At 46.1% G+C, this 14819-nt stretch overlaps 1 protein-coding gene across 3 annotated transcripts in view; it reads left to right on the top strand.

Moving 5' to 3' along the window:
* The window catches only part of ILDR1 (immunoglobulin like domain containing receptor 1), a 74647-nt gene that overhangs the window by 45324 nt on the left and 14504 nt on the right, over positions 1-14819 (top strand). For all 3 annotated transcript variants that reach the window (XM_088444387.1, XM_088444389.1, XM_088444388.1), the window contains exon 3: positions 4413-4562. In XM_088444387.1, the coding sequence (XP_088300513.1) occupies positions 4413-4562 (150 nt within the window). The remainder of the gene's footprint in view (positions 1-4412; positions 4563-14819) is intronic.

Below are 14819 nucleotides of genomic sequence, written 5' to 3'. Positions count from 1 at the left end.
GGCCTGCTTCAAAGCAAACTTTGGCAGGTTGGATTCGTATGGCTTTTTCAGAAGCTTATCTTCATGAAGGCCCTTCCGGTTCCTTCCTCTGTGAGGGCACATTCCACTAGGTCTGTGGGTCCTTCGTGGGCGGCTCGACGTGGTGCATCTGCAGTCCAGATCTGCAAGGCTGCCACGTGGTCCTCTGTCCATACCTTTGTGAGGTATTACGCGTTTGACACCTTTGCCTCTCAGGATGCTTCCTTCTGGCGGCGGATTCTCCTTTCAGCACAGGAGCGTCCCCACCCTTAAAGGATACTGCTTTGGGACATCCCCAAGGTATCCTGTGGATACCCTATGGACCCTGATGTAGAAAATATGAGATATGGTAAGAACTTACCTTTGTTATCTCTATTTCTACGAAGTCCATAGGGTTCCACAGGACTCCCGCACTGTCGCACTTGTGCTGCAGATGGGCTTTGCTCTGGTCACCGGTTTTTCCGTCTCCCTCTGGTGAGAATGTGATTCTTATGTGTGTCCAGATCTTTCTTCTCTCTCTTCCTACTCCTCCTCCGGCCTATGGCTTAGTACGTAACTGAGATGCCTTGGCTCGGGGGCGGGCTATAGGAGGGGGACCCTAGTGCATCCTGGGAGGCTGAAAACTTAACTCTATGGTGCCCGATTCCTGATGTCATCACCTATACCCCAAGGTATCCTGTGGAACCCTATGGACTTCGTAGAAATAGAGGGTCTCATTCAGACCCGCTCGCGAGCGCTGTACGCTCGCAAGCGGGTCGATGTTACCCAAATGCACATGCGCACGACAGAGGCGCCTCTGTTGTGCGCATGCGCGAGACCCGGCGAGCGATGCGGAAGCTGTCGCTCGGGGTCTCGCACCAAAGGTGGCGTGCTGTCGCTCGGGGTCTCGCACCAAAGGTGGCGTGCTGTCGATGGTGATTGGGTCCGGCCCCACTGACATCACTAGTGATGTCAGTGGGAGTGTTTTTGGCTCTGATAGAACCAAAAGCACTCCGGGCTTGCGGCAGACGAGACCCTACCACAAGGGTCTCGTCGCAAGCCCGATGGTCTTGACCATCGCGACCATCTTTTTGGCCGCTTGCATAAGCTCTGGGTGGTCACCCACAGCTATGCGAGCGGCCAGGAGGCCACTCCAATTTTAGGTAGGCCGGCTCCGATTCAGAGCGAGCGCTCTGGTCAGAGCGTCCGGCTCTAAATCAGGCCCAGAGATAACAAAGGTGTTCTTACCATATCTCATATTTTTCTTCCCCCTCCCCACTTTTTTAATGAGAACACGTCACGTTTGAGATACTTGTAGTCAGGGCTGGATTCAGGCTTGTGGGGGCCCTGGGGCAACTAAGTTGTGGGGACCCCCCCCCTTCCCTGCCGCCACAGGGAGCCTACCCCCGCCTGCGCTCTATGCGGCAGCTCTGACTGTGCTGTTGCATTCACAACACAGAACCGCAGCAGCTCAGCCCCCATCTAGGAGCAGGGTCACACCTGAGCAGGGGCAAATATAGGATTTTCTGGGTTTGGGTGTTGATAAATTATAAACACACACTATATATATATATATATATATATATATATATATATATATATATATATATATATATATTAGCAAACGTGTATATATAACAAACACACTAGAACACACATATACAGGGGTATTCAATATGGGAGCGATAAGTCCGTTTTTGCATTAATATCGGAGGTATGACGTCATTATCGCAGGTTTTACTTTTACACCGTATTCAATTTCAGAGACTTATCGCAGTTTTGAAAAGTCTTTGATAAAAAACGGGGATAACTTTTCACCATTGAATAGGTGTCGAAAAAAAGTGCAGAATTGGGGTTTAGGGGTGCAGGCTTAAAAAAATTAGCCTGCACCCCTGGGAATGACATTTAAAAAAGAACTGTGTCAAAAAAAGTTAAAAAAAAAAATGACACCCCAAAAAATGTATTTAAAAATTGGGGTGAAAAAAAAAATGGGAAAAAATTGATTAACAATAGGGAAATAGGTTCAGGGCTATTCTGTAAGTATGCGGCAGGTGTATTCTAGAATAGATTATTAGCGGCAGGTGTATTCTAGAATAGATTTATAGCGACAGGTGCACAAATACAGAATTTTTAAAAACTGACTTTTGGGACTTAAAAATATGCTAGCACCCATTTTCATTTACCCCAAATTTGATGGGACCACTTAAAAAAAACGAAAAAAATAACCTAAGTGCTCTTCTGCGTCACTTCTTCAATGTCCGGAAAAAAACACCTGCTGCGGCTATTTAAATCCCCGACTTTCAATTAAAGGCTAAAACGGGGGTACCCATAGTGTTCCCCCATGTTTTTACAACTTTAGGGAGGTCTTACAATTTTTTAAAGGAAAAATTCGTAACTTTACGCAAATCCAACTTCGGAGTTTCCCGTTTTCGTTAATTTTATATTGAATACGGGGATAAGCGGGAGCGCGCCCGATACTTTAACGCAGGTAAAAACTCCGATATGAAACGTTAACTTCGACAGTGAAGTTAATGTTTCATATTGAATACACATACACAGTATACACACATTAACACACATATATATATATATATATATATATATATATATATATATATATATATACACATATATATATACACACACTAACACAGTAACACATACATACACAGTATAAACACACTAACATATATATATATATATATATATATATATATATATATATATATATATATATATATATATATATATATAATATATACACACACATGTGTACACACATTCATACTGTATATACAATAACCAGTGGTGGACTGGATCATGATGGGCCCACAGGGGAATGCAATAATAGAGGCCCACAAAGGGGTGTGGCCAGTCACTGGAGGGGGGGGTATCTCAGATAGATAGAGAGATCTATCTACAGTAGGGGTCTTCAAACTTGGCCCTCCAGCTGCTGTGGAACTACACATCCCAGCATGCACTGCCACCTTTTTGATATAACAGCATGCTAAAACTATGTGCAGTGCATGCTGGGATGTGTAGTTCCACAGCATCTGCAGGGCCAAGTTTGAAGACCCCTGATCTACAGTATCTCATATCTCTCGATCTCTCTCTCTCGAGTATGGAGCGGTCAGGGAGGTAGTGGTGAGCCACCCAGTAACCTTTGGAGTGCTGGTCAGTTGTGGGTGAATGAGATCACTACACTTATACTAACATTTTGCCACACTGTAGTGCCCCCCATATTATGCCACAGTGTAGTGCATCTACATTATACCACACTATAATGCCTCCCACATTATACCACCTGTAGTACGCACACATTATGCCACAGTGTAGTGCATCTACATTTTACTACACTATAGTACCCCCCACATTGTCACACTGTAATGACCCCACATTATACCAAACTGTAGTGCTGCCCACGCTATGCCACCTGTAGAACCCTCACATTATGCCACCTGTAGTGCCCACACAGAGTGTACTCACCAGCAGCAGCCTCAGGCAGCAGTCACAGCTTCACAATGAGTCACACTGTCACACCCATGAGGCTGCGCTGCTGCTGGGTCAGAGGAGCATGTGATGGGCTCCTCCAATCAGAGCTCAGCAAATCCTCCTCTGACCCCACTGCAGAGACTGTTGGGAGTTATTACCCAGTAGTGCACTGCAGTGCTGAGCCTGACTGCACTGTGCCCTGGTCCTCTCTGCGTGTAGACTGCCCAGAAGCAGCTGCATTGCAACCTGCCATAGAAATCTTGACGTAGGCCGGCGTAGGGCTGCGTGCGCTAGTGGTGGGGGCTCCTGTGTGTGTGGGGGCCCTGGGACGACCATCCCTGTCGCCCTGCCCCTTTAATCCGGCCTATGCTGGGAAGGCGGTGTAGTAGAAAGCACCTTCTGTAAGTAAACGTGTGGACTTGGTGAGTGAAAGGGTCCACTTTCTACAATAACCTCACTCCTGGGTGGCTGCCTTGTTCAGTAGAATGCTGTTTGTTGCAGTTTTCCCTAATGAAGCCCTGGTCAACCTGTGACTATCCAGCTGTGGTGGAACTACAAGTCCCAGCATGCCCTACAACAGTTTTAGCATTCTATAATCGCAAAACTGTGGTAGGACATGCTGGGACTTGAAGTTTCACAACAGCTGGAGAGCAACAGGTTGGCAAACCCGGCCCTAATGCATGCCGCCCACCAATGGAAACAGTTCTTAAACTCTCTCATTTTCATACTTTGTTTTTTTGTCTTTAGGTACTATTTATTTATTACCAGTTATTATATAGCGCCATTCACCTCCGTCCCTGCCCCAGTGGAGCTTATAATCTATATTCCCTAGTACATGTACACATCTATAAAGTGTTATCTCTAGATATACAGATGTGAAAACCCACAAACAAACATCTTGCCATATTCCTTTATCTCTGCAGCGTATCAGGCGGCCATCGGTTTGGGACAAGACCCTTCCATTGACTGTAATGACAACCAGCGAAACGTGCGTATCGTCATCCAGAAACGGGGCCAGAATGAGCCTGTACTGGGCCTGGATTACAGACAACGCAAGATCACCATTCAGAACAGTAAGTAGCGTCCGGGCACACTGAGGGGTACTGGGTTGGACTGCTCGTGTTTGTAAGCCAGCGTTTGGTGAAATTAAGGTTTTATTTGTTAAATGTAGACCCTTCTATGCTGCGACCGTTTCTCAAAGTGATTGTTCGAATCTGTACAAAAAAAATTCATGTTTCTTAGAAATGAAAACGTTTCTGACTAGAATTCATTTAAAATATTGAGTTAAAGTCTGGAAGGTTGGAACATGTACTAGTTTAAATTAGAGATGAGCTGTTCGATTTTACTCGGTTATGTTCGGATCTGAAAACATCATAGTGGCTAATTCGGTGCTAATGTGTTATGGGAAGCCATTAAGATAAATTCGAACTTGCGCTAATTTATTTTTTTTTTCAATTGCAGACCTTGAATGCGAACTCAGGGTCTCATTCAGACCCGCTCGCAAGTGGGTCGATGGTACCCTGGCGAGCGACGGGGAAGCCGTTGCTCGGGGTCTCGCACCAAAGGGGGCGTGCTGTCGATGGTGAGTGACAGCACGCCCCCTTTGGTGGGCGTGCCAGGGCGTGGCTGCCCAGACGGAGGCGTTCCCATACCATCTGGGTCCGACCCCACTGACATCACTAGTGATGTCAGTGGGAAGTGATTTTGGCCCTGATAGAGCCAAAATCACTCCAGGGCTTGCGGCAGCGAGACCCTACCGCAGGGTCTGGTCACAAGCCCGATGGTCGCGATGGTCTTGACCATCGCGACCATCATCATGGACGCTCGCATAAGCTGTGGGTGGTAACCCACAGCTATGCGAGCGTCCAGGAGGACACACCAAAAAAAAAACGCCCTGATTCAGAGCGGGCGCTCGTTCAGAGCGTCCGGCTCTGAATCAGGCCCTTAGATCACAATAGTAGTTTGCAAATTCAATTAAAAAACAAAAAAAGTTAATACTATTTTGTTGTTTAAAATTTTATGTAAACATTGGGAAATGAGTGTTTTAAAAAAAAATGTTTACAGCCTTGAATGCTATTGGCAAAATCAAGACACAATTTCGTACCACGTTCGGGTCTGGACCAGAAAGCGATTATACTGAGAATCTGTTTTTTATCCTCTTTTTAATGATTTCTGTTTGGGAGCTGTGCAGTTTTATATACGTGTATACACTCTTCGCTCCATTAAAGCAAGTTGTGTATGAGAGGACTCTGGGATGTAGTGACCGTTACCCATTTACGTGTAACATTCTCATGGCGAAGACCGCAAATGGGCGTGGTCCTTGTCTATTGTCATTTCATTGGGTGATCTTTTCTTTGGGAAAGGACAATCCTAAATGAAGCCTTTGTGTTAAGCTGGGTACACATTAGGACGAGGGATTGGCCGTCTGGCCCACCTGCTGTCCTACCTGACGATTGGCAGGTGTGTATGCGCTTACCAATCATCAGCCTGATGTGTCGTGCCTGACTTCACAACTGGGCGGGCATTTACATGTGCCCGCCCACTTATGATGTCAGTCACCGGCGGCACCTCTGCAGCAAGTGTACGGACATTCGGCTGACCGCCCGTACACACCGCACGATCTGCAGAGATCTATCTGTCATCGGCTGTGCTGCACAGCTGACGTGATATGTCTGTGAAAGACGTTCACAGACAGCCCTAATGCTGGGTACAATTGAACGGCCGATATATATTGTGTGCCTTTGACCAGTGTGTACAGACGATATGTCTGTACACATTGGTCAGGCGCACACAATATATATCGGCCGTTCAATTGTACCCAGCATTAGGGCGTTAGGTGGCCAGATAAGAGCTTTTGACATTTTTATGGACGGTTAATTATCTTTATCAAAGATGTTATTACTGATAAGAAAATGGAATTTGGTCTCCTATAAATCTATAGGTAACAACAATACAGCTCAGATGACCGATGCGTAACTTGTGGAATGGCGGTTTCCGGGGCGCAGACCTTTACTGAAAACTGCACGATATACGATGTTTGATCTGTTGTGGAGTCTGGTAGAACATAGAACACTGAATACCGGGGCTCCTTGAAGCCTGCTCAGTCCTACTGTTGTGACAATAATGCCCACTGACTATAACCAGATATAACACAGACACTAGAATACACTTTCCACATGCTTAAATACTGCACGCATTGGGCGCCTCGGCTTTTTCTTAATTCCTTCTTCTTATTCAGTTTGTTGGTGGATGACATCCGCAAGATGTAGGAAACGAGAGGCCCTTATGCTGCGATAGATTTTTCTACTCCCAGCTGGTACAGGGGGCTATAGTTTAATAAAAATAGCAAATCTCTATCATCTCGGTGGAAATTGATGAGACAGGTTCAGAAATCCCTGCGCAGCACAATGCATAATATCGGGCTCTGAGATAGTAACAGCCGGATGCAATTTAACAGGTTCATTCGCATAGAATATCACAGGCTGAGTAACGTCAGCAAAATGTAACTGAATCACAGAGCATTCATACATCAGGATCTGTCATGGAAGTTAGTGACCATACCCGGCTATACTGTACCTGTGTAGTGTGATCAAAGGGACTTGGGGCCTAATTCAGACCCGGTCGCTAGATGCGTTCGCTCGCTCCCAGCGTATGCAAATTCGGCTAAGTGACGGCATGACAAGGCATAAGTATGCCCACTATGTCTTGGCGTGCGATCACTTTGTGTATGTAGACGCCCATCAGCGCGTCTTAAGACGCCCACTAGCGCACGTCATCTCCAGCAAGTGTCTGCAACCATCAGTACATCTAGGACCATCAGAAGCGAACGCAGCGCTTGTGGTTGACTACACCCTACCACAAGCACTGCGAGCACTTCAGTGTAAAATACAACCAGATGACGTGTACAATGACGCATCTTTGCTAATTATGCACACCCATAAAACTCAGTTTTTGCGCCCAGACACGCCTGCGTTCGCAGCCCCACTCCCCCGTTCACAAGCACCTTCCCCTGTTACCACCCACAAACGGCGCTATCTGTCACTCAAAGTAGCGGCCAGGCTGTGTACTACGAGCGCACCATTCCTGATCGCAGTGACTGGCTTGCGCACTGCCACTTATACACATGCGCAGACTGGCGACTATTGGTCATAGCGAGCGTCTGCAGCTTAGCGACCGGGTCTGAATCAGGCCCTTAGTCCAGCCAGCCATGTACTAAACCAGAAATGGTATCTTTTGTACATTAAGTACAAACATTTTACGTTACTTTAATATATTCACTATAATAATCGTGAATATTCAGGACACTTATGTGCATAATTTTGCAGGTGTGTTTTACTAGGGTCATTGCGGTTTATGCTTTAAAGCTGGACACCTATCGGTGAGAAGGAGATAAACAGGCAGGGAAACGGTACAGCCCATCAGAGCATTTGAGTGTTCACAGCTGCACAGAGTATTTCAGCACAGGCAGGGATGGGCTGGAAGGTAGTGGACACACAGAATTTGGAAAGAAACAAGTTTGTGCTTTTATTAAGAAAATAGCTTAATCTCTGCAATCCCAGCTTGGTCAGGGTGTAAATCTGGTGGGTTGTCTGTGGTGTTGGCTATAATGTTGTGTTAATATTTCTGTAATGAATAGTTTACCGTGGAAGCGTATACCTGAATATGGTATACATATATATATATATACGCCGATATACAATCTGTGCAATTGTGTGACTGGTAAGGGCAGAGCTGATGAGAAGGGTGCAGAGCAGGGTCGCTTAGTCAGGTTGCTGTGCATATACCACCCTGCACACTTGGCAGTGCACGCTGGCGAATGGACTTTGAGCAGTGGTGGAAGAGGCTGTGGATGTTGTAGATGAACCCTCCTTCACCACATGTTCTCGCCAAACAGACCAGTACACGCCTGACACCAGCCTAAATAGATCTACTACCCTGAGTGCTTTAATCAGCATGATAGAGGCTATCCATGTGTCACAATGTCACCGTCGCCAGATCTGAACTCTGTAGGGCATTTATGGGACATTCAGGATTGGTGCCTGTGGGGCAGCAATTACTACCATCAAACGGGTGCCGGTTGGCTGAAAGGCACTACATCCCTCCCCACACGGGTGTAGACTCAGTGGCACAGTATATACCAGCTGTACCAGCCCTGTTAATGACGTTATATTGGTGTTTCTATTTAATTTATTTTTTGCTCCACCAGCTGTAATCTCAGCATGTTGACTCCAACAGAAGCAGCTAGTTCCGATTTTGTCTCCATATAAAAATAAGTATTTATGTTGTAAGAGGAGTTCACTACTGGGCAGGCTCCAATCTTCCTGTCCCTCCAGGGAGACTCCATGCCCTGTTCCAAGATGGCCACGGAGCTCACTACTGAGCATGTGCAGGGGCCATCTTGTCTTTACTGTGAGATTGACATGGTGGGAGACAGAAGTCTCCTACTTAGCTTCTATGAGAGACCTGGTTAATATCTGCATTTAATGCTGTTCCATCATCCCTGCACCGCTACTTGTTTGCAGCATACACTCACTGGCTAGCGAGCTGTGTAGAACCCCACTCCACTCCATTACCATTGTGCATGTAATAGTGAGTACGGCTGTACCTACTGTACTTCAATAAAGCAACACCACTGATTAAGTAACTGGGCTGTTTATAGTGCGAGTCGTCCGCTGGTGTGTGCCTACATTACTCTGCAATATCAACACCTGCACACTCATCATTTCCAACAGTTTATTCATCCAGGCTGTTTTCATAGCATTACATTCAGTGTGTTTTGTTTTCCTGACTTCCCTATTCCCTGTGTGCCTGTATGCACATCCACGTTAGAATGCAGTATGTGAGGCAGGATTACAGAGATTGTGCCCAGTTCAATTTGCAAGACATTTCAGCTTGGTTAATCCTTCCCAAGATACATTATGAGAAAATGTGTTTTAAAATGGAATATCGTACCCCTCGTTTTATTCCTGTGTGCGCCCAGAGCTTCCATGAAAAACCGCTGTTGAAATGGCATTTACTGTAGCATATTATTGTGTGTATAAGTAACAGGTGTTTTTGTAGACGTTTCACATTATTGCCCTCTGATTTAATGCATTTATAAAGCGGTAATGACCCCTTTTTTTTTTAATTGGTTTCTGTATTAAAAGGCAATCAAAGGAGAAATGTATCGACCTCTTATTCAGCAACAAAAAGATGAGCTTTCCGTCACTTGTCCGGTAACGCCATAACGCCATCTGAGGAGTTCTGATGCCGTCTCCGGACGTCCTTGAGCTAGAAAAGTGGGGTGAGAGAAAGTACCAACCAATCAGCTTCTGAAGCTGGGTACATACTAAATGATGTGTACCCAGCGCAAAGTCGTTAGCGGCGGGACCCGGCGGTGGTCCCGGTATCGGCCAGTGCATACACACTTGCAGATGCCGGGAGTGACGGAGCAACAGCTTTCGGCATAGCCGGTACACACTGGCCGATGTGGACGATGTCTGGTCCTATCCATCGGATCGGACGATGTATCGTCTAATGTGTACCCAGCATGATTGTCACCTTACAGGCTGTATTAGAAAAACAGAAGCTGATTGGTACTTTCTCTCCGTTTTATCTCTCTCCAAGCTTTGATAAATCTCCCCCTTAGTCACTAACTAAACTTGTTAAATAGACAGTAATAGCTACGCTGCCACCTGCAATCTGTGAGGTTGCAAGTCTGGTTTACCTGCGAGTCTCCTGCCCTTTTGAGGGGGTACAACTCTATAACATCTGGTTGCAGTGATGTCTGTGCACTGTGTGCTGATGTGAAATGGAAATATAATCCATTTTTGGGTTAGGATTGTATTTTACAAATTACATTTGAGTTATTTGGGTCTCATTATCCACAAATGGGTCAATAATAATTTGATCTGTGTCTGTAAATAGATACTACCAAAGGTGATCAGGCATATAATAAACACAACTAATTCTTCAATTCATTATATATTAATAATCATACTGAGTTTTTATGGACATTAAGCAATGAAAGTGGCTGTAATCCCATCTGTGTCCCCGGTAAGTGCACACATGACGAACGGGGGAGGGAGTGGGGGGAGGGGCAGGGCCAGGCTGTATTCGGCACCATGGCATCGCTAATAGTATCCCCATATTGTACTGCAAATACAGGTGACTGGGGATATCGTTAACGACCCGCGGGAGCGTGCATCCTTAACGATCTAGTGCGTACACACTAGACCAGGGGTCAGGGAACTTTTTTACCTTTTACCCCAAAATCTATTTAGATACGCCGACATTACCCCCTTGATTTGAAAGGAAGGAAATCATATAGTAGTGCCCCCATATAATGCCCCTGTAGTATGCCCCTGTAGTAGTGCCCCCATAGTTATGCCCCTGTAGTAGTGACCCCATAGTTTTGCCCCTGTAGTAGTGCCCCCATGTTATGCCCCTGTAGTAGTGCCCCCATATAATGCCCCTGTAGCAGTGCCCCCATATAATGCCCCTGTAGTAGTGCCCCCATGTTATGCCCCTGTAGTAGTGCCCCCATAGTTATGCCCCTGTAGCAGTGCCCCCATATAATGCCCCTGTAGCAGTGCCCCCATATAATGCCCCTGTAGTAGTGCCCCCATATAATGCCCCTGTAGTGCCACTTGTACAAAAAAAAGCAAAAGAAAAAATTACCGTAATCCCCGATCCTGCATCCGCCGCCGTCCTGTCCGCCCGGCTGCTCCTCGGGAACTATGGGAGAGACGTCATGACGTCTCTCCCATAGTGCACATGGAGAGAGGCGGAAGCTGGAGTTCAGGAGAGAACTCCAGCCTCCGGCTAACGCAGCGCTGCAGGGAGGGAGCCGGGCACCCGCTGGTAATAACATCTCAGCGGGCGTCCGGCTTAGAGCCTCCCTGTGGCGCCGGGCTGGAGGTCACTGGTGACGGGTGCAGCGGCGCACCCGGTTCACGTGCACCTCCAGCCCTGCCTCCATTACCCCCAGGAATTTCAGTTTTACCCCATGTGGGGTAATTTACCCCTGTTCCCCGACCACTGAACTAGACGATCAAACGGAATTGTCGTAACGATGTGTCGTTATCAGCAATATCGTGCTTAAAAAAATCGTGTAGTGTGTACGCACGTTACGATTACATTATTCAATCTGAAAATATGAATTCACTGGTAGTGTTCAATCACTGTCTGACTCACCCTATATCAGCGAAAAAGCACTGAGGAGCCCATTTATCAATGATCGCTTTTGTAATGCAATCAGGGCATGCCAGTAACGCCAATGATCGCATGGCAAAAAGCGATGCTATCGGCCGTATGTATCATCCGGGACATGCAGGGAGACGGGCTCCTGCGATGTCTCTGGAGAGCTGCCGGCCAGTGCAGGGGGTGCTGGACATGCGTAGTCCTGTGGACTGTACGTGCACATCCGCCATAGCCGGGGAGGGTTCCGGCAGATCCCTCCGCCGGCTAATAGTGTACGGTGTAGCCTATAGGCTACAGCGGCTGATGTCATCTTCGGATATTGGTAAATTTGGCAGCATTGCATCCCCCATAGAAACCTATGGGGGAGGCGGCTGTCAGTGGTAATGGAGTGATCACAGCAGGTATCGGAGATGCCTGCTGCGCTCCCTCCTTAAAACATACGGGGGATACTTAGTATTTGAGGTAAACCCAGCAGCTTTATCTTTGTACAAATCAGGTTTATATTAAGACAGTTTAGCGAACCTTTCACAAGTTCATTAAGCAAATTGCACCACCCTGAGGACAAATATGGAACTGCAGTCTCTGACACATGACGCTTTGAAGCTACTGTACACCATGCGGATGTAAACTTTGCACAAAATTTGATTTACAGCTAATGTGAATGGCTGTAGAAGCTGGTTTATAGGACACTGCGGTTTATTTTCACAAAGTTTATATATTTGTGAGGGAAGATGTTTCTTTACACAGCACGTTCACTGCCACATGCAACAGTGGGATGTGGGCTAGGCCCCCGATCCCCCCGCAAACAGGACATATCTCATAACTTTATGAGCATTGGGTCAGAGCTACCCATGGTCGTGCGAGGCTGATTTACTTATCAATATGTAAGAAAACGGTTTAAATTTTACTACATCTTGGCCATCAATTTGTATTACTCAAGCGGCGATAATGATCCTTTTTCTACTGTTTTCACCAGAGGAGGGGCTTCTTGCTACTTCTCCAAATTTATCATTAGCATACCGTGGAGACCTCTCCGATTTCTCCAGCGGCTCCTCTGTTTTCTCTACCAAAGTATTGATTTATGTAAGATGGCGTTACGCAGTCTTCACTGCAGCCAGAGAGGAAGGTGATCTTCCTCCTCCCTCCCCTGTAGGCTGCTGGTCTCGCTCCTCGCCATCGGCCGCCTCACACATGCGCAGTATGGCCTTAGGCAAGCAAAGGGGTGGAATATAACGTCGCTATAGGGCTATTTCACACACACAAACACACACACACACGCACACACACACACACCGGTTTTCACCGGCTGGCAAAAAAAACTGTATTTTCTTTTGCCGTGTAGTACGTAAACGGATGGGTCCTTTCAGACTGCACGGTCGCCGTGTTACAGCCGGGAATATCCACTGACAAGGGCGGGTGCCGTGTCCGTGCCGTCCCTGCAAGTCAGTGGGCGGAAATCAATTCTTTTCAGCCCCTATCGTGCCCGAAGGAGCTATTCTATTCTTGCTCCTGTCGGGCACGATCAGCTGCCAAGCGCTACATTTCAGCTCGCAGCCCCTGGGGGATGAGAGCTGAAATGTGCGAAAAGTGACATGTTTGGGCGCCCAAACATCACTTTTCGCGATCGCGCCCAGCACTTTTGTCGGGTTTAGCTGCTTTACGTGGCTAAACCTGACCACTATGGGCGCGATCAGCACGAAAATCTTCAACAATTGAATAGCTGCCTGCGATCTCCTGTCACTTTAGACGGGAGATGCGGGCCGCGAAAACAATTGAATTCCGCCCAGTGAAGTACATGTTGTTATGTTTCCTTTCTCTCACACCCGGGCTTTTCTGAGCTTGTACCCGCCCATAACTCCATCTGCTGCGCATATCTACTACTTTAAAAGAACAAACCACAGCATTAAAAATGGCTTAAAGCCGTTGCATGTGAAAGGCACCGATTCCCGGGAAAAAAAACGTCCGGCTTTGGACAGTTTTTTGCTGGCCGGTGAAAATCGGTGTATGTGAAATAGCCCATAGAGGCGAGTTACAGCAACACCTCTCCGGCGGTTGAAATATTGATAAATATGGTGTTGCGAAGAGTGGCGATATACGCTGAGACTTAACGCCAAAATGCTATAAATGGATAGAGCTAGGGCGAGAGGTTAGAGCTGTAGAATCCCGTTTCTTCTGTAGACAGTCACGTTGGCGGTTACCTGCCAGTCTCTGATCCAGGCGACTTAAGGGAGTAGCAGTAGGTAACTGGGCAAGGAGCATTATAGGGGTAAGGGCACTTACAGACAGACATCCACTGTTCCAAGCAGATATATTGGACAGTTTGTCTCAGTACAGCTGCGTGCCTGTTTGTCCAATCCCTGGCGACGAGACCCGCTGTTGTTGTTCTTATTTCAATTAAGATAATTCAGTTGCTAACCCACAGTCATGGCGTGTTAATGATAAATAAGTACTTCTACAGCTTGCATGCAAACAGATTTCAGTTTGGCTTCTAGTGCCCTCTAATGGTCCGCGTGTAATATTACACTCTGGATTCTGTGTTGTTAGAGATATTATTGATGCTGCAGAAAGAATGGCTAATCAGCACTCATTGACTAGCAATTAGGGGGGGGGGAGGGAGTCTGAATTTATTTCAAAATCTAAAAGCCTCACAATATGGAGATGTATTGTTTATTTAAAAAGCACCAGTCAATGCTCTGATCCTAGTCTAAACCAGTTGATATGTCCTGTTGCATAAAAAGGTGATCATTGGTCATGGATGATAGTTGATGAACAGAAATTTACCTGCTAGACGGAAGTCATCAACCCTTAATCTGGATAGGGACACTCACTGTTTGGATTGCACATAATGCATAACGGCCATAATGAAAACATGAACGTCAAATTATAAAATACTTTCAATCAAAGATTTTTTTTATATAATATATATATATATATATATATATATATATATATATCTATATATATATATATATACACACACACACATATACAGTGGTTAAAATAAGTATTGAACAAGTCAACATTTTTCTCAGTAAATAGATGTGTAATGGGGCTATTGTAATTACATTTTCACCAAATGTCAGCAACAACCCATCCAATCCACACATGCAAAGAAATCAAACCATAGATGTCCATAAATTAAGTTGTGT

This window comes from Taudactylus pleione, unplaced genomic scaffold (genome assembly GCF_031769625.1).
Source record: "Taudactylus pleione unplaced genomic scaffold, aTauple2 ptg000361l, whole genome shotgun sequence".
Lineage (NCBI taxonomy): Eukaryota > Metazoa > Chordata > Amphibia > Anura > Myobatrachidae > Taudactylus > Taudactylus pleione.
This window is presented reverse-complemented; position numbering and strand designations above follow the sequence as displayed.